This window comes from Diabrotica virgifera, chromosome 5 (genome assembly GCF_917563875.1).
Source record: "Diabrotica virgifera virgifera chromosome 5, PGI_DIABVI_V3a".
NCBI classification, from domain to species: domain Eukaryota; kingdom Metazoa; phylum Arthropoda; class Insecta; order Coleoptera; family Chrysomelidae; genus Diabrotica; species Diabrotica virgifera.
The window spans coordinates 205,134,340-205,161,835 of NC_065447.1; the positions used below are offsets into that span (position 1 = coordinate 205,134,340).

At 32.0% G+C, this 27,496-nt stretch overlaps 1 protein-coding gene across 1 annotated transcript in view; it reads right to left on the minus strand.

Annotated features, from left to right (window-relative positions):
- LOC126885269 (dynein axonemal heavy chain 5) overlaps positions 1-27,496 on the minus strand; it is a 356,025-nt gene that overhangs the window by 197,195 nt on the left and 131,334 nt on the right. Inside the window, exons 23-26 of the mRNA XM_050651757.1 lie at positions 26,625-26,869; positions 26,124-26,566; positions 18,392-18,616; positions 334-506 (exon numbers count right to left, since the gene is read on the minus strand). Of these exons, the coding sequence (XP_050507714.1) occupies positions 334-506; positions 18,392-18,616; positions 26,124-26,566; positions 26,625-26,869 (1,086 nt within the window). The remainder of the gene's footprint in view (positions 1-333; positions 507-18,391; positions 18,617-26,123; positions 26,567-26,624; positions 26,870-27,496) is intronic.

The following is a 27,496-nucleotide window of genomic DNA, read 5'->3' on the forward strand; positions in this document are numbered from 1 at the left end:
TATATTTCTATTGGGATAATTTCTGAGGGCAAAAGACTCAGTAGGTAAAACAGGATGAATTTTGGTGTAGATCTTACATTTTTATACGTTACATTTTATTTAGGTCTCTAATTTCTCCACTATAATAGACTAATAGATTGTTATTATTTGCACAACATAATAATAATTATTATTTTACCAGATTTTTCTCAACCGCGGTTCTTACTTTTTACTTACATTATTTTACATAGAATGATCACGGAACCTTTTTCAAATATAACTTAATTATTAAACACATAATATATTAAACACATATTAAACACTTAATTATTAATACAATTTAGTCATACGTACCTATCTGTTAATGGTGTTATCACAAGCCGATCTGTACATCCCAAATATTCATTCTGGTAGGAAAAGTTAACGTCCGTAATAATAATGAGGGTTTTGTCCTGCTCCTCTTTGAAATAAAATCTGCATTGCTTCAGCCACTCAAAATCGTTTACATGTCGTACATTCAGCCGACACTAAAATATGCATGAATAAAACATTTGTATAATGGTTTCTGACTGATTTTATTAAGAGAGTTTAGGATTCTCTTGTAGGGTTCTAGAAATTAATTTAGAACTCCGAAGTCACGTGTAACTACGATTAGTCCAGTGAATAAAGGGAATTTATTAGGAAAAAAACGCGCTCTACGTAATTTTAACTTCGCACATAACAATTTCATGTTCTTAGTAGATATATTCATAGGACATACTTTTCAGAAAAAGTATATGCTGAGAATATGCGTAATTACCATTGGGAATGTGCAGAGCAGATGCTGAGTATATGCTACATTACAGAACTTAAACGTTCTATTTATATACTTAGAATGTACTACCACACTTCTTTTAAGTATATACCAAGAATATACTTTTTAGAATATTTTAAGGAGGTGCTATAAACCTTCTATTTATATACTTAGAATGTACTACCGCACATATTTTTAGTATGTGGGAAGAATGTACTTGTAATGTTATTAAGAATATTCCAAGGAAGTACTTTATTGCTCAGAAGTATGTTTTCAGCATCGCCGAATCTCATCCTAGGTTCTACTTTCTACTAAATTTACATATTACATATGAGAATATAGTTAGTACATTCTACAATATTAATTAAAAAGTAAATATAAAATATATAAATACCTTTAGTACCCAAATATATATTATGTAATATGTATGTAAATAACTAAAATTTATATGTTGTTTATATGTACATACAGGGTGAGGCAAATAAAGGGCCTATTAAAAATATCTCGGGAACTAAAGGCAACAGAAAAATGAAAATTTGAATTAACGGGTTTTGAAGAGTCATCTATTTAATGAAAATATTTTCATCTATTTGCTACTTCCGGTTATACCGGAAGTTGCTTATAACTTCGTTTTTTTAAATGGGACATCCTGTATATTTTTAGATTTTTGGATTCTCTTCGATGTCTTCTTTCTTAAAATATGAGGTTTTGTAATGTTATACAGGGTATTTTAAAAGATAATTACGTTTTTTTATTAATTTCGTAGCAATATTCACACCCTGTAGAATTGTAGTAGTTCGACATCTAAAACTCTACTTACGTTCAAATGATTTTTAATATAGTCTACTATTGTTAAGAATCATTAGTATAGCTAAATTTTTAATTTCAGTATACAGGGTTGGTCGAAACTCGGAATGAGTATTTTCTGAGTTTTCTTAAATAGAACACCCTGTATTTTAGTATTGTAATGAAATGATATTTTATGGTACTTTTTTATTTCTTAAGTATTCCCTATACCTAACTGCTTTAATTTTTGCTTAATTGTTAATCGCACCAACAATTTTAACTACGTAGGTATTTTGATTGCTAAACCATTATTGGTCATTTTAAGGATCAGTCTGGATTAATATGTATTTATTTCTGAAAAATTATTTGTGACTGAATCTTTTCACGGCCAACCTAATAAAATTTTACGTATTTTTTTGCAATTAATGTTTAGCTTGAATCACCAATAACTCACAAATTAAGGCAATTAGGTATAGGGAATACTTATAAAATATAAAAGTACCATAAAATATCATTTCATTAAAATACTAAAATACAGGGTGTTCAATTTAAGAAAAGTCAGAAAATATTCATTCCGAGTTTCGACCAACCATGTATACTAAAATTTCAAAATTAGCTATACTAATTATTCTTAACAATAGTAGACTATATTAAAAATCACTTTAACGTAATCAGAGTTTTTAATGTCAAACTATTATAATTCTACAGGGTGTGAATATTGCTACGAAGTTAAACGTAAATATCTTTTAAAATACCCTGTATAATATTACAAAACCTCATATTTTAAGAAAGAAGATATTGAGAAGAATTCAAAAATGTAAAAATATACAGGGTGTCCCATTTAAAAAAACGAAGTTATAAGCAACTTCCGGTATAACCGGAAGTTGAAAAGAAATGAAAATATTTTCATTTAATAGATCATACTTCAAATCCGCTTCAATCCAATTTTCATGATTCTGTTGCCTTTAGTTCTCGAGATATTTCTAATAGGCCAGTTATCTGCCTCACCCTATATACATACATACTTACTATTTACGTAATATTGAAGTACCAAAATGAATTTTTTATTTGTAAGTTGACCGCAAACAAAATAAAAAGGTTAATTATACATGTTCCTAGTCCTTGTAGAAATACTTGGTGTTCGTCATAACACAGCATAGACATTGTTAGTGTTGAGTGTAGACACAGACACAAATGCCAAATGCCTTACTGTAACTTCTTCTCATTGTTTGATTTGCGTGTATAGAATAAATTGCTATGTAGAAATGCTTTCAATGAGTGTCCCCGTTTAGGATTTAGTCCTCTTCAGGGTTTGAAGTGAATGTAAAATATGGCAGCAAAAGCAAACAGTCCGAAAAATACACTGGGGCAAGTGTCGTATCCTGATGTTTCTGGTTTCCTGGGTTATGCCGGACGGTGGTGTCCAGAAGGCTAAAAAGTCAACAGAGAAGAAAGTTTTGATGGATTGTTGTTGGTTCCATAGACATTTACGTGTACTGTCCGTGCTTTGCTCTCGACCAGTCTCCCTAGAAACCCTTGTACAACGACAGGCGAACCTGCGTCCCTCGTCGGCGGTCAGGAGGTGGCTTTTGAGCGCAGCGTGGACAGTGTAACCAATATTTTCATCTTTTATATTTTGCCTTTGTTCACAACCCCCTACCCCTTAAACAGGTATGCAGCGGTCGTTTCCCCTTTGTTTGTGGATTTTGGCTCAGCCACCTAGCTTACCTGACTATCAATTCCATGTAAGAATAAAATTCTACATAAAAATACTCATGATAAACTTTCAGTCAAAATAGTAAAATCATTTTCAATCAAAATAGTAAATGCATTTTAATTATGAAAGCGAAACGAGAATTTCTCTTTTTTCGTTAATACAATTAATTTTTTAAAACATTTTTACCATACAATTAAAACAATTTTAAATAATGAATTCTGTAGTTCAATAGCACTACTTACAAATATAAGTTTTTAAGTTTTATTAATTATTCTTAACGAAGTTGATAATCTATAGGCTAACAATATTCTTCCCATACATACATACTTCCCACTTTTTAAGAAATTTTAAAAGTACTTATAACTATGTGTCAAGTATATACTTTTATGGAATATTCGATAAAGATATATTTTAAGAATAAACTTTTTTGAATATTCCAAGATACTACGTACACGAATGTACGCAGTATATTCGGTACGAGAATATTCTTTGAAGTGTATGCAAAGAATTTGAAGTTTAGAATGTTTTTTATGGTACATGCTATGCTTGTACTACGTATATACTAAAAAGAATATACTCCGACTCCGATATTCAACTCATATTAACCAATACTCACCGACGTAACAGTACTAAACAAGTTTTATACCGCAAGTGATCACAGACTGGTTAGAGCTAATAGTATCTGTAGAGTAAGGAGAACGAGTCAAGTCCCACAATACTCAGGCCACAATTAACCCATTCTGCATCCTCCCAGGGAGCTTTCATTCTTAGCTCATTGTCCATCCAGCCATTTCCAGGAGGGGCAGATGTAGGCCACTCAGATTCTCGTACTGACGATAACTTCGGACATTCATATAAGACAAGCTCGACAGATTTGTTGTCTCTTTCACACTTCTTGCAGTCCCAGTTTGTGGAGGTATTTGTTTGTTTTGATTTATATCTTTACAGTTTTTTGATAAAATGTAAAGTGTTTGCAATAACCAGTTAAAGGTTAAAGCGAAGACCAGTTAAAAAGCCAACTGTCAAGCGTAGGTTTGCCTGGTCTTTCCCAAGTATTTCTTTGATGCTGACTTTCCAAAGTTCCTTAGTGTTATCTTGGTCAGTCTACATCGTAACCCTTCTTTCCATCATTTCACTGTTTGTGTGGGGAGTGACATTGGGTAATTTCCACTATTGTTTTAGTTGATCAGCCAAAAAGATCACCAGGTCCTAAGTCTTACGACTGTTGCGTTCCTAACTAGTTGGCCAGCAATGCGTTTCCTTTATTTTCATTGTGTCTTTTTACCCACCTCAGGATAACGTTGTTACCGTCCAAAGCTTGGGATAGTGACTCATGAGTCTCATGAGTCACTATAGCATGGGTAGCGCCTCCAGTTCTCCAAGCCGGAAACAACATCTCAATGGTCCCATTTCTACATCAAGGTTTGCACCCTCTGAACGCAATCACATCATTATCACTAGCGCCATCTCTTTAACATAATATGTCTAGAGGGGTGATGCCAATGATCAACTCCATTGCAGCAATTGGTGTTGTTTTCATGAAGCTTGTTATATTTAGGCCAACCATCAGCTAGAGCAAACATTAAAATACAGACAAGTGTTAAACTTACAAAACGATACCCAAACACCGGTGTGCTGACTCAAACAAACAAAATACCAAAAAGTGCACTAGAGTCAAAGAGCACCAGACTAAGATCAATACAACTTCTGAAACAAATGGATATAAACGAACTAGCCAAAAAATTAAAGTAAGGCTAACAGCATCGCTTAAGAAAATATGCTCACACATGAAAACAGCCAAAATATCTAAACTACAACCTGATATCATTAAACTACTCCAAAAAATACTAGCCAGAACAGATCGAACATTGAGCAGCTGCAAAAGGTTAAACAAGAACGAAAAAAAACTAAGTACTATACTATTAATTTGACAAAAGATACAGTTAGTAAGGGATAACTGCCACATGAAAGTACTGAAAGCAAAAAACTCAAGCGGCGCATCAAAAACTAGGAATAAAAAACGATAAAAAACGTAACTGTTAGAGGTATAAAGGAAATAAGCAAGTCCATAAAAAAATCTAGACCGGTAAAAATAAATAGAAAATAAATACTGGAAGCAACCGAATATGAAATAAGCATGGTCTTCAATTAAGTAAAAAATAATAAATGTGCGAGAGAGGAAAACATTACGGTTGAAATTTTAAAAATTGATGGCAGAAAAAATTGAACAGATATTAAATATTCCCCTTTGAATATTAGCCAATGCTTCATGGAACGTTTCCAACCATACAATACACGACGATCTTGAAATTCCATTCATAAGATGGACCTTCAGGCAAACAGAGCCAAAGAGATAAATTCCGAAGACCTTGGGGATTAGGTGAAGACTTGGAGAACCGTTTATGGACGGTACCTTCTACAATATCACTCATCATATTTACTAAATACTCCTGTTTTACTGAGTAGATTGTAAATTAGCTGTAATAAAAAATATAAATATTTTATTTAATAAAGTAATCGGCGAAGAACAGATTTCTCTAGAATGGTACATTCTACGAAGTTATTTCATCGAACTCATTCTACTATTCTGGAAAGGGGACAAAAAACATCGAGAATTACAGACTAATATTCTTACTACCATATCTGCATAGATTAGTTTGACTTGGCTCGATTCAGAAATGATTTTAGTACCATAAACTACTTGCACGCCGTAAGAACACTAATAGAGAAATGTACCAAGTTTCGTTCCAAACAATATGGCGTTTGTGGATTTTTATTGTGTACATACATTAATGAGCTTATATTATATTACATTTATGAGCATATTTTTCATTTTTTGATTTGTTTATTTCTATAATATTTTACAATGTTCCTAACACAGAAAAACAGCTGAGAGAAGAGAGATATCACTGGCAGCTATATCAATAGCCCTAAATAATTTATAATGGTAAATGAAAACATCCGAGATTGTCTAATATAAAATGTGTTTATCTACTCTATCTCATATTATGTACCTATAAGTTTTTAGTTTGTGAAAACTGTCATTATAGGATAGCAGTGCGTGAAGTATTTAAAGTGGGCGTGAAGTAACAATGTATTTTAAATGGGATTTACTTTTTCGCACTGTTTTTTGGCACACTTTCATATAATCAAATATCCTTAACTTTCGCTTTGTCATGGTGATGACATGTGAGCAATAAATTACAACAAAAGTTTTGACAGTTTTGTTATTCGAAAGAAGTTAGAATTTTTAAATGTCAAAGTTCTAAAAATTGTAGAATAGAAATGAATTCCAGTGACGAAGAGTTACAGTTTTTTATTTGTTTATCGTAGATAAAATATTGTATGAAACTGTGTGCGAAGTACTTTTTGCGAATTTACGCGATATATAGCACTCGCGCCGCTGTCGCTCGTGCTCTAAACATCGCGTGCGTTCGCAAAAAGCATACTTCACGAACTGTTTCATAAATAACTATTTTTATCCCATATTCATCGTACTATATCTACAATTTAAATGAAATTTGTACTACGCTGAAGGGATAAATAGATTTGTTTAGAAATATTAGAATATCTAAAAGGCAAGGATATAAATTTTATAATATGAAATATTCTGATTTTTGGTGATATTAAACCGAAGAGAGGTATAATCAAATATTGCCAAAAATCCATCAGCTTTAGATATAGACCAGGGCGCATCTGTAAAAATATTAGTACATTTGGACGTTGAGAGGTGACTTAAATTTTTTTGCAGAAATTGCTTGAAAATATCTCAAGTATCGTATATTAAGTATGGAGAACGGTAAGGGTTTTATACCGATCGAAGACAATTGTTTGGAGGAGGAGCGGAGCGACGACTCCAATTATTGTCTGAGATCGGTTACCCTTAACGTTCGACATGCTTATAACGTTTTTTGCACGATTGATACCATTATAAATTATAAAATTAAACATTTTCGTCATATTGAATAGTTTAATTCATTTTATCAAGATAGATACTTTGGTTGTTAGGTAATAACTAGGGTGCATAACAACAATGGAGAATTGAGTTTTTATTTAGTTGTCAATAATTTTAAGTACAATTTTGATTATTATAAATTAAAATATGATCGAAAGTGAATTTGAAGAAATTGAACGGGCTTGGGAAGAAGGGTGTTCCGCAATTATTCCCGAAAAATCCAAAATCCGTTATCAAAATACCTACCAAAGTTTTAAAAAATGGTGCGAAGGCAAGAATTTAAGAATCGAAGAAAAGACTCTATTGGCATATTTCGTTCAAAGACATATGCAGTTGAAAGTTCCTGGAAGCCTCTGGGCAGAATATTCAATGATTAAATCCACCGTTTTTCTTTATGATGGCATTGATATTTCCAAGTTTTCAACTTTGATCGCGTATTTGAAGAGAAAAAATGTTGGATACTACTAATGTATGCGATTCTGCAGGAGTTTCTGTTAGAAGTGAAACCATAGCCCAAACAAGTGGGATTTCATTAAATAATTTAACAAATTGTACCATAAGTTTCAATATTAATAAATAATTCGTTAGTTTTCTTTATTCTTTCAAAAAATAAATTAAAATTAAGAGATTTTTTAACTCGACGGTAAGTGAATTACTTACCGTCGAGTTGGATTACTTACCGTCGAGTTGCTAGTAAATGTCACCTACTGACGTAAAATCTGTCATGGTAAACAGTCAAAAATGATCAATCGTGCAAAAATAATATTTGAGTTACCCACCCTCTCAAAAAGGTCCGAAACATTGTTTAAATAATCAAAATGTCAAAAAATGACGGGAAAATTCGATTTTTTCTTGGTTTTTTGATTATAACTTTAAAAGTATTCATTTTCGAGAAAAGTTATACTGACATAAAAGTTGCGTAATCAAATTTCCTACAATATAGAATTAGTTAATAATTTAAAAAATAGTCACCCTTGTTGCAAAATAGCAATCATTGCGAAAAAACCGTACAAAAACAAGTATTCGCATTTTACGTTTTTAAACTATTTATGCTAGACTTAGGACTTTCATATTTCACCCAAAACTTTATTATACAATAAAACAATACTGTAAATTTCATTAAGATCGGTTTAACAGATTTTGCAAAATAAATTTTGCAATCCAGCTTTCGCAAAAAAATTAATTTTTTCAAAATGTTACAGCACTGAAAATAAAGCACATAGCAAGTTGAAACTTTTTTTACGTATAGAAGTGTACGGTACCTTTCATTTTCAATTTGCAAAATTATAATCGATTGACTATCGCGGCGTCAGGAATTTTTTTAAATAAACATTAATTATTGGTGCTACGCGCAGGACAGCTAAAATTAGTTTGATTTTTGTGGAATTAAAATATTAAAATACAACAAAATATAGAGTAAGAAAATAATATATTAGATAAATATTGGAAGAAATTTTGGTGGAAATCAACTTGTGTGAATCGAACACCGCTGTCCTGCGCGTAGCACCAAAAATTAATGTTTATTAGTCCTGCAACATTAAAAAAAAAATGATTTTTTTTGCACAAGCTGGATTGCAAAATTTATTTTGCAAAATCTATTAAACCGATCTTAATGAAATTTTCAGTGTTGTTTTACTATATCATAAAGATTTTCTGGGTAATATATGAAGGTCCTAAGTGTAGCATAAATGGTTTAAAAACGCAAAATGTCAATACTTGTTATTGTATGGCTTCTTTCGCAATTATTGCTATTTTGCAACAAGGGTGACTACTTTATAAATTTGTTACCAATTTTATATTGTAGGGAATTTAATTACGCTACTTTTATGTCAGTACAACTTTTCTCAGAAATGAATAGTTTTAAAGTTATAATCAAAAAACCATTAACAAAGTCGAATTTTTCCTTCATATTTTGACATTTTGATTATTTAAACAATAAATATTATTATTTGAGATATTTTCAAACAATTTCTGCAAAAAAATTTGAGTCACCTCTCAACGTCCATCTCAAAACAGATGCGCCCTGGACTAATAACAAATTTTAAAAATTTCTTTCTTGTGATTTTTTACAGATTGAAGTAAACCAAAATTTTGTCTTGACACTGTATCCTTTTCATGTATTCGTACCGCAAAAAGTTAATTTCGTAAAATAAATGAAGAATAGAGTGATTATAATATCATAAAAATCGTTTCATATAAAAAAATTATGTAGAACCTATTTATTGATAACTCTTATCCACATACACTGATGAAAAAAATCCTGTTTTACACTACCTAAAGTGGTCCAAGATCACACTAACATAAATCAGCACACCACATACAGCCCAAGTACACCTAAAATTTACTTCATTACCCAATATCAAAGAAATCACTTTAGCTTTAACCAGCGTATTTAAGAATATTATCGATATAAAAATTTCAAATAAAACTGACCATCAAAAAGGGTTCTCTTTAGAGACGGCTGCTCTGAAAAGTTCATTTGATGTACATCCGTACCATTCTCTCAGGTTGCACAGCCAGGGCCGCGTTTAGGTAAATTGACGCCCTAGGCAATTCTCTAGTAGCCGCCCTTCAAACATGTACCATTTTTGCGAAAGAAAATTGCAGAAATTTCCACATCAGAGACAAAAATTTGCACAAAAATTGCACATCAGAGACTTCTTTTCAAAAAGAGACTTTTCAAAAAAAAATTTTTCTTGACAAAATTAAATGACCTTTCAGCGGTCACGCTGGCAACTGGGATGCACAAATAAATGTGCAAAGCAATGTCAAAATTAGGGAAAATATCTTTCAATCCACTTAGTGCAGTCACTGCAGGTTTTCACCTCCGATTTCATTGAACCTCCATCGATTTTCATGAAAATTGGTGAGTAGTTAGAGGATACCTCAAGGAATAAAGGTGACATGATGCCAACTTGCGCTTTTACCGTGGTGGTGGATGCCACCCCTTGTCAGAGGTAAAATTGTTTTTAATAATACCATAAATCGATAGAGAGACAAATTCTAAGCAACATTTGTTATATACAGTAGGAAAAATGAAAGAATACCCATGAACAAACATAATATAAAACACGCTGTATTTTCCTGTCACCGTGTCACACAAAAAATTGGCCAGCGCAAGTACACGTAATAATTCTTATTACATGTACTTGCGCTGGGCAATTTTCTTTGTGATACGATGGCAGGAAAATACAGCGTGTTTTATATGTTCGTTCATGGGTATTCTTTCATTTTTCCGACTGTAAAGTTATTAATATAAATCAATACTTTTTGAGTTATTAAAGATCAAAAATTTTATTTTTTCGTAAAAAAATGCATGTTTTAAAGCTGTTTTTCACGTATAACTCAAAAGTATAAGCTTTTACAAACAAGTTATTATTTCCAAAATTGAACAAAAAAAAAAGCTGCATACACTCCTCACTTAAAGAACTAAACTAATGTTAATTCAAAGTGAGTTATGGGCAATTGAATGTATATTTTTTTCGATGAGTACTCAAATCTAAGTATTCAAGCTTAAATAACGGAAAAACGATGCATTTTATAAAATATACCTGCTAAGCACTTGTCAAAGTACTTCGGAGTACCTATCAAATGAGCTGCAGTAAAAGTTAATAGCATCACAATTAAGCAAGTTATAATAAAAATAAGAGAATCCTTTACTTTTTAGGAAAAAGTGAAAAATAAAACATACGCCATTTCCACAAAAATTAAAAGTTTATAGTAATCCTTAGAGGAATTTCTTTTTAACTATTAGCATAAGTAATTATTTTAACAATTTTGAACGGTTTAAAATGCATATTTTTGAAAAAAAGATGTAATTTATAGCCCAGTAAATGAACGGGAAATTCGGCGATACCGTGTAATTTTCAGGGGCAACTCCGAATTGCATGAAAATTTGGTTTTAGGTTCTACTTACCCTCCACTTCAAAGTTGAAATTATACCGTTGGTTGCTTTTACTTGGGGGGTGACCGTCATCCCTTCTCGGGGATGAAAAAACATACGTTCAAGGTAAGACCGGAAATGGATAAATCGACTGATTTTAAGCAACTTTTGTCATATAGAGTTTTTTACTCAAGTCAATACTTTTCGAGTTATTTGCCATTGAAAATGTTGATTTTTCGACAAAAAAACTACGTTTTCAGACGGCTTTTCGCAAATAACTCAAAAAGTAAATATTTTATCAAAAAAACTTAGCAAAAGTGTAGCTTATAAAAAACCAAAAAAAAATGGTGTATCAGCAAAGTCTATCAATCAAACAAAAACAAAGTTGTAGCTCATGAAAAATACGTTCTTATCCGTCTAATTCCAAATCGAATATTTCAGGGTGAAATCACCGAAAAATTAAGCACTTTTCGGGGAAAACCCATTTAAACTTTTATAAGTGTTTATAAAAAGCTTTGTTTTCATTATTAATAAAAGTTTTATCAGTAAAGATAAGCTAGTTACGCACAAAATAAAGTTGGCCCTCTTTATTTTTTGTAAAAAAATCCTGAAAATCTCGCCGTGTTTAGCTCCCCAAATGAAATTAATCGCTACCGCTTTACAAACAATTTACTTACCTATCTATTTTTTATATCATCTGTCAGTCTCACCGGTTTAAAGTGTTTATTTTTGAAAGGGATATAATTGAGAAAGCTTGAAGGGGTCACTAATCACGAGTGTATGCAAATTTTGAACAGCCATATCTTAACCAATTTTTGTCTTACGGAGAAACAAAATGAAACTAGCATATTTATAATACCAAAACCTACATTTTTTTACTCTTTAAGATTTTTCTTATCACTAATACTTTTTAAGTTATTTTGAAAAAATTAAATTTTTCAAAAATTTTTAGAAAAATTTTTTTAATAAAAAAACAAATGTTTTCAAAAATAAGCACTTCAAACCAATCAAACTTACAGATCATATAAACAATACACATACAGTTAAAATAGATGGTAAAGCCAAACGATTAATTTCATTTAGGGTGCTAAATAGAGGGAGGTTTTCACGATTTTTTTTACCAAAAAAAAGGGGCCAACTTTTTTTTTCAGTGTAACTCGTTTAGTTTTGATGCTGTAAACTTTTGTAAAAAACAAATAATAAGATTTTTTTCGATACTTTAAAAATGTTAATAAGGTTTTCCCGAAAAACGCATCTTTCTTCGGTGATTTCGCGTTGAATTATTAGATTTGGAATTAGACGAATAAGAACGTATTTTTCATGAGCTACAACTTTGCTTCTACTCAATTTGTAGACTTTACTGGTACACCATTTTTTTCGCTTTTTTATAGGCTACACTTTTGCTAAAAATATTTTTTTCGATAAAATATTTACTTTTTGAGTTATTTGGGAAAAACGGTCTGAAAATGTAGTTTTTTTGTCGAAAAATCAATATTTTAAATCGCGAATAACTCGAAAAGTATTGACTTACGTAAAAAACTTTATAGAACAAAAGATGCTTAAAATAAGTCAATTTATCTATTTCCGGCCTTATTTTAAACACGCATTTTTCAGCCCCGGGGAAGGGGTAAATGTCACCCCCCAAGTAAAAGCAACCAACGGCACAAATTCAACTTTAAAGTGGAGGGTAAGTAGAACCTAAATCCAAATTTTCATGCAATTCGGAGTTGCCCCTGGAAATTACACTCCAAAACGGTCATTTATTGGGCTATTAAAAAAATCAGAATTTTTAACATCGTAATTTTTATTTTCTTTTGATAATAACTCCAAAAATACTCATTATACGTAAAAAGTGATATAATATGTATAACCAAATTTTAGTTTTTACTGTATCAAATATTTTACCTTTTTACTATTTCTGTAGGGTAAAAAATAACCGAAATAGAAACGTTTAAAACTTAAATTTTTCTGCGAGTACCATGTAACTGGGGCCATTTAACCTTTTATTTTTAAAAAAGTAAGGGGTTCAAAAGATTAAATTCAACGTGGTTTAATAGCCATTAAAATTAACTTTCAAATAGGTTTTAGGCAAACGTGATATCGTAAAAATTAACGGAGTTATTAAAATAAAAATAACTTTTTTGGAAAAATTTTTAAAAGATAAATTTTGAAAAATATTTGGTGCATAAATTTTAATGCTATCAACATGTTCGGGGGCTCATTTGATAGATATTTCTAAGTACTTTGACAACTGTTTAAGAAGGTTATGTTTTATATAAAATGCATTATTTTCCCGTTATTTAAGCTTGAATACTTGGATTTGGGTACTAGCCGAAAAACATATACCTACATTCAATTACATACCTATAACTCACTTTTAGTTAACATTGAAAGGTTTTTCCAATAAGAAGCTTATTTCATTTTTTATTAGCTTCAACTTTGGTAATAATAACTTTTTTGTAAAATCTTATAGTTTTTGAGTTATTAATGAAAAATCTGTTAAAAACATGCATATTTCTCAAAAGAATTTAAAATCTTTGTGTAATAAAATTTTAATAACTGTATGTAACAAATTTTGCTTAGAACTTGTCACTCTATCGAATTCTGGGGATATTTTTAATAAAATAATTTTCAAGAAAATCGATGGAGGTTCAACAAAATCGGAGGTAATAGCTCATATCCACCTTCAGTGACTGCACTAACTCTTCTTTAAATATTAAGATATTCAATTGGTGATTTTATTGTGGTATCCAAATCACGCTTTAAGTGAATACATTCATGCAAACCTGTTAATAACACGAAAATTTTGATAAATAAGTCGATAAGATTCCAGACGTCTATTCAGGTATCTTATCAGAGTATCGATCATAATATAGAATGTGTGGATTTTCATCTCATTACTATTTTTTGAAATTGGGCATTAAAATTTAATTTGGGCACAATTTTTTGGCTTCCTTGCGGTAAAGTAATTTGAAAGAGCTTCATACTCTTTGTTGACAGAACCCAGATCCATAATTTTTTTATACAAATATTTTTGTATAGTATTTTTGCCGTCCTCTCATAATGTGCCGTCCTAGGCAACTGCCTATATTGCCTAATGGATAAAGCTGCCCTGTGCACAGCCACGATATTCTGGGTCTTTTTATGCTTCTGTTTCCTTGAATCTTTCCCTGCATAATCAATTGGAGCAAGTTGTATCTCTTTTCATGTGTAATATGTCCTAGATATTCAAATTTTCTTGTTTTGGCGGTATTTAAGATTTCCATTTCTTTATTCATCTTTCTTAGAACCTCTTTGTTTGTGACGTGTTCTGTTCACGATATTTACATAATTCTTCTGTACATTCACATGATACATCCAGTTTTTAATTGATACCACATTCAAGGTCCAAGCTTCCATTCCATAAAACAAAGTCAAGAAAACGTAGCAGCTAGCAAACCTACCTTTTAGCTCAACTTCAAAGCTTTTATGCAGAGCACTTTTCTCATTTTGTTAAAATTTGCTCTAGCCTTTTTTACTCTGATTTGATTTCTTGGAAGTAATCATTTGTGGGGTTGATCATTGTTCCAAGATATGCATATCGTTCTACTTGTTCGACATTGGATCCGTTTATGAAAAAATTCTCGTTATTTCTTTGAGTTTTCGATATTCTCATAAATTTTAGCTTCTTGACGTTCACTGTTGGCCAGTATTCTTGTCCATACTCCGCTATTCTAGTAACCGGCCTCTGAAGATCCTCAATATTTTCGGCTAAGATGACAGTGTCATCCGCATATTTATTGTTGTTAATGGGAACTCCATTTACCTTTATTCTAGCTGTTTCACCATCAAGAGCTTTTTTCAGGATCTCTTTCAGGATCTCGAGTAGGCCTTAAAAATAATTGGCTACAACACGCATCTCTGTCTCACCCCACGTTTCATTTCAATTTTCTCTGACAGCTGTTCGTTAACACAAACTTTTGCTCGCTGCTTATAGTATAAATTCGTTATAATCCTGAGGTCATTGTAGTCTATCTTCTTTGATTTCAAAACATGCATTAATTCTTTATGTCGTACTTTGTCGAATGTTTTATTATATAGTCATTAAACACGTATAAGTATATATTTTGATAGATTGTAGTAAAGTATATACAGGACAAAATTGAAGATAAAAAAATGGAATTACTTTGCACAAAAGTGACTGTATATTAGGGTGGTTCGAAAAAAACTTTTTTTTTAGATCGCTATAGTGCACAAAACTTGCCATTGGTATAGACGTGAAAAAAGCACTAGCTATTATTATTTTATTAATTTGTCTTCCGGTCGCGCAAAGCCATCGAAGTTAGCCAAAAATTGTGAAAAACCTTAATTTTTCATATATTTTTTAAGCAGGTCAGATGGTATTAATTGCGTTCCTATACCATGAATTAACTACTAAAGGTATGTAAAATCAATATGTATGCACTTATTATACATTTGTTTCATATCTACTGGTCGCGCAACACGATACAAAATGAGTAAAATTAGTAGTTTTTGCAAAATTTCAAAGTTTGACTGTTTAGTACATTTTAATCATACGACTTTTAGAGATGCTATAGTTTAATGCTATTACAATAATCTATTTAAAATCCAAGCACATAAGATAAACTTTGATATTCAAGTGGAATTCGGTCGCGCAGCTTCGTCAAAAACAGCAGACTACCGAGAGGCGAGGCGAAAGTGACGAATGACAGCGAAACGCGTGCAGCCACAAATAGAGATACATGTGGGAAGACCTTTACAATGAAGTATTTGTCTTCACCATTACAACGAACTGCCATTCCGCCACCTTTTCCGCCACCAACACTTAGAGGGAAATACAACAGGCCCAATAGGATATTCCGGACCGACTGGAAAGGCCCTTCCCGATTGTGAAAAACTACCAGTTGTTAATTTTTATCCTATTGATTGTGAGATTTCAAAAGTTGACAAGCGTATTCTTAGCAAGGACCAATTGTACTTGCTTGAGATACAGAAGTCGTCAAGTCAAGATATTGTTCAGAAGACTTTGTAGTACGTGATCCTGGCCCAATATCAAAGTTGGCATCGCTGAGCGGTGCAATAATGTGGTTCTAATATAGCCGTCTCTGGAACTGTGTCCACACACTTTACTTGAAGCTTCGGTCACTAGCTTAACGCATCTTTCAACTGCATGGGAAAGTATCTATACTCATAACAGCTTGAAGTCATTGCTCACATACTGTTTTATCTCTTCCTTAGTCAATGTTGTTAACAGTGGAGGAGGAGTCAGTGTAATGTCGTAATACTCTTTGACTTTAAAGATTAAGTTTGTTGGTTTAAAAATTCTGATAGAGTTGCTTTCAGAAAATGCTTTGCCTTCATGATACGCCTGAAGCCCAGCTCTCGGATATGGTTTCTTTCATCAGTTACCATAGCCAAAAGTAAATTTTCGGGATGGGCAAAGTAGGCATTCCGTTGTAAAACGGGATCAACAATTTGAAGAAGCTGTTTTGGTAAGTACCTTGTAGATTCAGAGATTTTGTAAACGTTTCTAGGACCGTTTGTGAATTTGTGGTTTCTTTTTATGGCAAACCAAATAGGCACATAACATTTAAGAATTAATGTGACAATCTCTCTCAGATTTTCACAAGGGCTTGACACACTGATGCAGCAACGCAAAACTCGGTTTGCAGTAGTAAGCCATCTTGAATGTGACATTGGGCCAGGATCAAGTACTACAAAGTCTTCTGAACAGTGTCCTGACTTGATGACTTCTGATATCTCAAGCAAGTACCTACAATTGGCCCTTGCTAAGAATACGCTTGTAAACTTTTGGAATCTCACAATCAATAGGATTAAAATCAACAACTGGTAGTTTTTCACAATCAGGTAGGGCCTTTCCAATCGGTCCGGAATATCCTATTGGGCCTGTTGTATTTCCATCTAAGTGTTGGAAAAGGTGGCGGAATGGCAGTTCGTTGTAATGGAGAAGACAAATACTCCATTGTAGAGGTCTTCCCACATGTATCTCTATTTGTGGTTGCACGCGCTTCGCTGTCATTCGTCACTTTCGCCTCGCCTCTCGGTAGTCTGCTGTTTTTGACGAAGCTGCGCGACAGAATTCCACTTGAATATCAAAGTTTATCTTATATGCTTGGATTTTAAATATATTATTGCAATGGAATTAAACTATAGCATCTCTAAAAGTCGGATGATTAAAATGTACTAAACAGTCAAACTTTGAAATTTTGCAAAAACTACTAATTTCACTCATTTTGTATCATGTTGCGCGACCGGAAGATATTAAATGTATAATAAGTGCATACATATTGATTTTACATACTTTTAGTAGTTAATTCATGGTATAGGAACACAATTAAAACCATCTGGTCTGCTTAAAAAATATATGAAAAATTAAGGTTTTTCACAATTTTTTGCTAACTTCGATGGCTTTGCGCGACCGGAAGACAAATTAATAAAAAAAAAATAATTAGTGCTTTTTTCACGTCTATACCAATGGCAACTTTTGTGCACTATTATAGCGATCTGAAAAAAAGAAAAAGTTTTTTTCGAACCACCCTACTGTATATTGTACTCAGAACAGAAAGATATACCCCTCCTCCTTAATTATTAGAAGTTAATTATAGAAGAAAAGTGATTTATGTATTATTACAATAATATATTATTAAAAATTTTAAGCTTGTTTAACCTTCGGATAACCAAGCGGGGGAAATTGTGACCCCAGCGTAAGTTTTTCTTTAATAAATTCAAAAGTATTTTCGATTTTGAACTCATTATTTTTTTATTTGACTTTAATATCATTCTAGATATCCTCATATTTTAAAATAAAAAAAATTCCCTATATTTTACGAATAAAAAATATATTCTGAAGTTGATGTTTAGTAAAATACCGTCTATTATGTGTAATTCCAAGTAGTGTTACGCTAATGACGTCGACTTTGCAAAGTAACAAGACACTTACTCAACATACACACTACACATGACACTAATACTCATGTTGTGACTGGCTGAATGACATAAAGTTCATGCCATAAAAAATAAAAAAAAAATTAAAAAAAAATTAATTTTTTTGTTAATTGTCATTTTTGACATTTTTGACCTGGGGTCATTTTTCCCCGCCTTGGTTATCCATGTAACAAAAAAAGGTTGGTCATCGGAAGGTTAACATAATAAAAGCACCTATTATTTAAATCATATTTCCACAACAGAATCTCTCTGTATCTTTCTAATCTAAATGAATTATTTATTGTCAATCTATCAGGAATAATTTATACGTACCAAAATATCGAATATATCACGCTGATGAACGTGAATAGTAATCAGAGTTTCAAACTTCGTTCTTTCGATTTTGGTTAAATCTCGCGTAGTTTGATCGATGAGAGTGTTAAGAAGTTCCAGGAATTTGTTGTTGGTGTCGGGCATAACTTTCTTGTCATGTCTCGCCTGCATTAGAGCCAGTTCGGCATCCCTAGTCCAGATCATTTGTAAACCCAATAGTCCGATCTAAAAAATGAAAGAGAAATGGATTTATGGACCACTAGACAGCTGTAAAGCTGTATGTAAAGCAGACAGCTGTATTAATTAATAGTTTAATATTGCCGCCACCCAAAACAAGGGTAATCAAGTAATCACGTATTTTTGTGAAAATTAAAAAATTTAATTAAGTAGTGATTTTGGAGTGTAAAAATATCGTGAATTAAAATCACTGTAGAATCTGTTCAAAAGCACCTACAAATTTTTTGAAAAAACAAATTGAAGCCCTTTTTTCTATTTTTAAAATAATGGTTTTGTTTTTCTCTTTATTCTGAATCTACAGGGTTAGTTTTAGTATGGAACGCCTCAATTATCCCGGAAACGACTTGCGGCCGATATTATGATGATATTTACATTGTTGTCAGATCTTACTTTTTTTTGTAAATTTAATGAACTTTATTATTTTAAATAGTTCATCCTGTATATTGTTTACCTTTTGAAGCCCTTAAGAAATGCTGATTATTTTTCATGTAATGGTTCCTATACTTAACTATTATAATTTGGTTATTGGGTTATTGGGTTACTTCTAGCTTTACATTACCTCCGCCGAAGTTAAAATAATATATTTAGATGACAATGACTGTTACTGTTAATAATTTAGTATTGGTGGTGTTTATTTATGATCTAAGGCATTGAATCAAGAGAAGACACCAATAAAACCAAAAGCACGCTACGAACAGCCGCAATTTTGACACTAAGAGCAATAGCAGAAAAGGCAAGAAGGCATAGAATACGAAACAACATCATCAGGGAACAATGTGGCGTGCAAGATGTAGTAAGATGGGGTAGACAAAGACGAAGAGAATGGTTAAGTCATGTAAAAAGAATAGAGGAGCACAGACTACCAAGAATTGCTCTAGAAGGAAAACCAGCTGGCAAGCGTCCACCGGGGAGACCACCAAAAAGATGAAGAGATAGCTGGCAGTCTACCTCTCAAGAAATACTTCAACGTTGGAATTAACAGATTCACAGATTCACCCTGAAGAGGCCAAGGCCTAAACGGGGGTAAAATGACATGTCTTGATTGATTGAATTAACAGATCGACAGATCTACAACAAGTATAATAAGAAGAAGAAGAAGGTGTTTATTTAAAGTCACAACGGGTCGTATTTCTGAAAAATAACTAATTAAGATTTTAATGATATTAGGATATTGTGATATGCGTAGAAGTCAACAAGAAACGTGTAATATCATTAATATAAGTATACCCTAACCGAAATCTCATAATTAGATCTATTTTCATGGTGCAAGTCGTTTCCGAGGCAATTGGGCCGTTCCATACTTAAACTCGCCCTGTAGATTAAAAATGAAGAGAAAAGCAAAAACATTATTTTAAAAATATACAAAAAGGGTTTCAGTTTTGTTTTTGGGAAGGTTTGTAAGTGCTTTTGAACAGATTGTCCAGTGATATTACACTCACAAAACCACTCTAAAACCACTCATTTTTACACTCCAAAACCATTCCAAAAAAGACATAATTGAAGGGCTTGGTGCAAGAACCGGTCAAAGACCACTTTTGTTGAAATTAAGTGTATGAAATTTCTTGCCTTCAAAAAGGTTTCCGTGCAGTGTGGAGCAAAAGCCATACATGTACTCTGTGAGAAATTCAATGTAGAACAATGTGGACAGTTATTGTACCAAAAATGTTAATAGCATAGTCTTTAGGATCAATATTTATTTATTTATTTATTATTTATACATATGACCTGGCCTCTAGTGACTAATCCAGGTCGTTTTTTCCTGATGGGATTACAGATATTTTTTTTTTTTTATATTTTTACATTTTTTACTCAACTATTAAATCTATTTTTACAATAACAATTTGCCATAATCTCTTAATTACGTATAACAAACAAATTTAAATAAACAATTTAAAATATTTTTGGTACTATCAACTCCCTTCTAAGTTATAAAGACAGTCCCTCTATTTTCAGAAGAGAGTTGGTAGTTTTTTTTTTATTTATTTTTATGAATTATGTATTGAATTATTATTTTTATTTATTTATTTTATATTGAATTATTATTATTATAATTGTAAATATCTATTTTTGAATTTATATTTTATTTTATTTATTTTAACTTTATCTTACTCAACTTCATCAGGGTTGGATTATTGGTTGTCTTCTTCTATTATTATAGATTTCTTGTTGTTTTTTAGATATTATTTGTGTGAGATTGTTTAATATTTCAAAATATTCTTCATTTTGTAATATATCTCTTATTTCAATTCTTTCTAATCATCTTCTCATTTCTCTGTGTTCTTCATTTTCTATAGTATTTTCACAATGTAACACTATATGTTCTGGTGTACCTAGTTCTCCACATTCACAATATGCATCATCTTTTAAGTTAATATTATATTATGAACATTTTCCTCAAAACTATGCAATGTGCATGTGGACAGTTATTGCACCAAGCCCTTCAATTACCCTCGTTCCGGGTGTCACGCCGGCACTATTTTTTCCCTCAGATTTAAGTACTAAAGAATAAAAAAGTTGGTCCCAAGAAGTGAACTCAAATTTTAAAATCAATGTTTTTAGCATCAAAAAGTTGGATATTTTCTGTAGAATTCGACATATACGACTCTTCTGTATAATATTTATAGACTTTCCATATATATCCAGGTATTTGTCCATTCGGAAAAAAGTTTTCTGTTTGACAGGAAAGGTTTATTAAGGTTTTTTCGACAAACCATAGAAAATACAAACCTTTACACCACAATAAATAATTATTGGATGAACAAAAAAAAATGTAAAGGATTAGGAAATCCTGGAATTTACAGGATATTTTACGGAATTGGGTGTCACCAGTGTGTAGGATAAATGAACCGATGAATTCAACTGAAAATTATTTAATAATGCTGCAAACACATATTTGCACATCCATCTCGGTTATCCCACCCCAGGGAACAAGAACGTTACCCAATATCTAATATTCGAATTACTGATCCACACATTGCAATTTACAAGGAAAATTAATACCTCGATAATGTTTTTAAAACAGAAGTTGATCAAGTTGATTTTTTTGGAAGGCCATCTGTTATAAATCAGTCCAACTTAAGCCAATTAGCTTATTCTACATCTTCCGTTTATTCATAACTCATTCTAGAATTCTTTAACAATGTATATACCAGCTCAGCTCGTACCGCGTGATACCTTGGTCTATCAGATTGGTAGCACATGTTTTAGAGTGACTTGGTAGTCTCCAAGAAGTATTTACCCTCCGCGATCTAAACTACATTCCTGTCTGTTGTTGCAGTACTCGTGGTCAAGGCATATCATTCGACCCCTCTCTTCCCTTTTTAAAATGTAGGCACCACTTCTTGGCAGTTGGATAAGCAAAAAATGTGTTTTAAACACTGCTTACATGCGTGTATGAATTTGCAGTCGTTGCAAACCTTCAGCACACAAAAATTGAATGACTGCACGGTAGTTATATTTGGGCGTATTTTTTGATGTAGCAGGTCAAAAATGACGATGTGCCCATCGAATTATTAAAACTTATTGATGAATATGTTATTGATGTAATGGTTGAACTTTTTAATCTAATATTATATCAGACTGCCACAATCCCCAGACAATGGCTGCAATCGAACTTTGTAGCAATTTCCAAAACAACAGTGCAACAACCGGCTCAGATCAGAGAACAATATATTTAATGAGTCACATACTTAAAACATTTTTGAAAATGATACACAGCAGAATTGTTAAAACTCTTGAACATGAAATTAGTGACACACAATTTGGCTTTAGAAATGGTATGAGCACAAGAGATGCTTTGTTCGGCTTGAATGTGCTGGCCCAGAGATGCATGGACATGTATCACGATATGTACATTCAATTGACTATTGAAGATACTGTAATTGAGAGTGTGGATAACTACAAATACTTAGGAACATGTATAACATCAATTGTAGACCAAACCAAAGAAATTAAGACACGTATTGAGATAGCACGTGCATCATTCATTAAACTTAAAAAGTTTCTTTGTTGTCGGGATACAAGGTTAGAACTACGTCTAAGGATGCTTCAGTTTCACGTGTTCTCTACTCTTCCTTATGGTTTGGAAGCGTGGACATTCAAACAAGTCCATCTGAATAAGTTAGCCGCCTTTGAATTTTGGTGTTACAGAAGAATCCTACGAATACCATGGATTCAAAGAATGTCAAACGTGGAAGTAACTGTGGCTGTTCTCCTACAAGGATTACAAAAACTACATCTACCATAATCGATTATATTGTCTCCGATTTCTCACCCCTTGATGTCTGCTCTACAGTTATTAATGCGGGACTATCTGATCATGAAGCAGTGTTACGAAGTTTAACATCTTCAGCAAACCCTCCTCAAAAACCCGACGTTTAGGTAGGATTCTTTCGGCCCAGAATTTTCGTAAATTCCAAAATTTATGCTTAACTTCTGAGTGGCACTTTCCTTCTATAGACGTGGACTATAATTTCAGTGTTTTTCTAGATAACCTTCTCCGCATCTTCAATAAGGCATTTCCTTTAATCCCTATTAAGCCAAAACATCGGAAATCTTGGATTACGAAAGGTGTTCGCATATCAGCTAAGAATATGCGTTCACTACTATACATCAAGAAATTTACTACCAATGTTTCTGTCACTGAATATATCACGAAGTACATGACAACATATCTAAAACTTGTCAAATCAGCTAAAAAAGCCTATTATCAAAATCGTCTGGGAAGCTCTAAAAGTGTTGCAAAAGAAACTTGGTCTATAATAAACGATCTTCGAAATAAAACCCACACAACTCAATCATTTTCCCTTCCAAATCCTGAAAGTCTAAACGACTACTTCGTTGATGTGAGTAAAAATATAACATCAACTATTTTGCCGCAACAAGATCCCATTTCCTATCTCCCTAACTCAAGAAAGGTCTCGAATTCATTCTTTTTAAAACCAGTCGATAACTCTGAACTGATCCAAACAATCAATAGTATCAAAAGCAAACCATCTTGTAGTACTGATGGACTATCTATAAAAATTTTCTCTAATCTCACAGAAAATGTGTTGGAAATCCTCGTCTCTCTAATTAATGATTCCTTCGAAAAAGGTAAATTTCCAGAGTGCCTAAAGACAGCCATTACTATTCCTCTTTATAAGGGTGGTGAAAAATCTGATGCCTGCAATTATAGACCTATTGCCTTACTACCGGTACTCTCCAAAATTATTGAGAGACTCATTAAAACTCGACTTATGTCCTTTATCGTTGATAACAACATTTTATCACAAAATCAGTTCGGCTTTTTAACAAACAATTGTACCACTGATGCTATGTTTTCTGTACTACATGAGGTTTACCAAACACTAAACAATAATCTTTTTACTGCCACTATTTTCTGCGACTATGCCAAAGCTTTTGATTGTGTAAATCACGACATCTTGATTACAAAACTAAATTTCTATGGAATTCGAGGTATTTCTTTAAATTAGTTCCAATCCTACTTGAATAATAGAAAACAACTAGTTAGAGCAAATGATACTGACTCTAGTCTCAAAAACATTGTATGTGGAGTACCACAAGGTTCAGTATTGGGTCCTCTTCTGTTCCTTATCTTTATAAATGACATTACTAATTTAAAAATCGATGGGAAAATTTTTCTTTTTGCTGATGATACCAGTATCACTTGGAGCAACTCAACTATTGCATCTCTTCATGAAACTATAAGTTCGGATCTACTGACGATAAAGACCTTGTCTGACTCTAATTTGCTCTCTTTTAATGTAGATAAAACAGTAGCATTATGCTATAAAGGAGCTCTTCAACCTTTGCCTCTTAATAACAGCCAGATCAGTACCGCTGATTCTGTAAAATTTCTTGGTATTTTTTTAGACAGCAAACTCAAATATGATATAGAATGATATGGAAATTCTTCACCTCATTTATAAACATGTTAAATTATGTAAATACAAGTTGTAAACGTAATATGTAATAAATAGGCATAATTTGTTAATGTGGTTTTAAAAAATTTAAAAAAAAAATAATATTAAAAAAACACAAAATAAAATAACAAAAAAAATAATAAACAAAAAAAAAAAGAAAAAAAAGGAACAAAAATAAAAAAGAATAGAAAAAAAAAGAAGTAAAAAAGTGTTTCGCACCAATTAAAATATATATTAAAAAACACAGTAAAATAATAAAAAAAAACATAATAAAAAAGCTACACAATGTACCAATGTATCTATAAAAATAAAATTGTAGAATGTACTTATGTTATAAGAAATTTATGACGATGAATTTGCAATCAATCAGAAACAAGTCTGGCTAATTGGCTCTACCAAAGCCATTTTTCAAAAAAAAAAACCTCAAATAGTCCCTTCATACCGATTCGTTAAGTGTAAAAAACTCGCCTCAGCTTGCTATGCAATAAGATTTTTCTCAAGGGAACTCAATTTAGCATCTTCTAAAATAACATATTTTTCGTTGTTCGAGTCTCATCTTCGATATGGTCTTTCTTTTTGGGGTTCTAGTACAGCTGCTCAATTTGATGTTATTTTTAAATTGCAAAAAAGAGCAATAAGATATCTGTTTGGCCTCAGAAGATCTACACATTGCAAAAGTTACTTCAGAGATCACGGAATTTTAACACTTCCATCTTGATATATTCTAGAAACGGTTTGTTTAATTCGTAAACACATGCGTGTCTTTCCAGCAAGGCCCAATCATCTTTACTCCACCAGAAATTCAATCTTTGACATTTATTTACCGATTCCATCCACTGAGTTAGTAAAGAAATCTATATTATATTCCGCAAAGAAACTGTACAACCATCTCCCGTTACAACTTAAATCTGTAACATCTTTCCCAAAGTTCCGTAAAATGACAAAACCATATCTATCTAAAAGACCATACTATTCAATTGAAGAATTTCTTAATGAATATCTAAGAAAATTGGGTTTCATACGCAGTAGCATAAACTTGTCAGTTCCTTATGTATTTTATTTTATTTGTTGTATGTTCAATTTGCAATTTATATAAATTTTGCAATAAATTCTTTTTGTCTTGGTTTTTATAACTTATATTATACTATACATAAATTGACGATTTATCTAATTTTAGTAAATTGTGGTTGTTATTTGTTATTGATATTATGTTTTCTTTTGATTGTATGTAAGCTTTGTCCATAAAATTGTATAAATTTTCAGTGACAATAAAGCATATTTCTATTCTATTCTATTCTAACTAGAAGGATAGAAAATAAAGCGGAAATAATATTAACTATCATGTAACAAACGCCATTTTAAGTCACAATACTTAAAATTGCAGTCAAATAAAAACGATACGAACAGACCAATTTGACCTTTATAAACATAACTAACATTGCAGAACAGCAATTTATTAATTGAAATTGTTTCCACGGCTAACCTTACCATACAAGGGTTTTAATTGAACAAACGTATACCTACATAAAAATCATTATAAAATTGGTATTGTATATTATTAGTGAACTTACTTGTGCAGGCATTTTATCTAAAAATTGCAGTAGATTGAAATTAACATCATTAATAAAAGTATAAGCTCCTCTTATTATTGAGTGTAGAGATAATTGGGACATCACAAGTAACTGAGTTAACCACGTTTCTACACTTCCCTCAGCCCTAACTGCTTTCTCCAACTGTATCATTTCTCCTTCAGAAGATAATACAGCCGTTATTTTGTTATATTCTATATCGTGAAACTTAACATATCTGGTATTATCAAAAATAGAAAGAAGATGATTTTGAATAGTATGAGAATCTGAAGCTTGACCTAAAATTTCTAGAAGAGCAGGATCTGAAACGAAGAAAAATCTTGGAAACATCATTCGTTTTCTTTCCAGGTAACCACTGAGTGATTTCTGACAGAGTTCAAGTTGTTCTTGGAGATGTGGTAGAAGTTGTTTAAGTAGGTCGTCCCCTAAAAACAAAACTCGATACTGTTTTTCTTATTTGTTGAAATTAACTATAAGGCTTACCAACACAACAGTTAACTACTCCAGGTGTCTCGTGAGCCCTTTGCATTATTTTCTGCCAAGATTTATCTATCTTAGAAAACCGTTTTGCTTCCTTCGGTAACTGTTTAGCAATATCACCTCCAACAAAAACAGCTTCTAGATATACCCACATGTTTTGCACTAAAAGCCATCTTTCTAATATTTCATTAGTGTTGGACAAATCGTAGACCCACTGTTGAATTTGCTTTTTAAATGGAGCATTATACCTACAAATATATTCTTATAGTGTAATATTTAAACATTTTTGAAGTTATACTTCTTTACCGGCGATAGAGGGTGAATTTTTATATGTTAAAACCTATCAGCCCGGCGCATACGCATTATAACTTTGTTCTGATTGGATGTTCAAATGACATGTCAAAAATTATCCGATATGGCAGCTGTCAGCTGTAGGACAGCTGTGGTTTGGAGGTAAAGGTAAAGGTAAACAAATGTATATATTAGTTTTATTGTTGTGAGGACAGAAACAAAAAAGTTTATAATATTGTAGTGACTTTTAAATAGTTTTTAAAAGCAACAGGTACGTAATAATTGTTAATGTATCATGGGTATAAACCTACCTATTTGATCTGCCAAAATACATAGTATGTAATACTTTTATTTATATAATTTGATTACAATCAAAATTTCTATCAATGTTCACCTAATATATTGTTTTCTTACTCTATGTTTTGTTGTATTTTTTCAATTCTAAATCATTTCAATTCAAAATTAAAATAATTTGATCAATTTTCAAAATATCAAAATATCACAAGTTTAATCCGTTTAGTTAGTCGATCTTCGTAAATAATGACACATAGTGTCCGTGGCTAAGCTTGAAGGCGAATGAATTC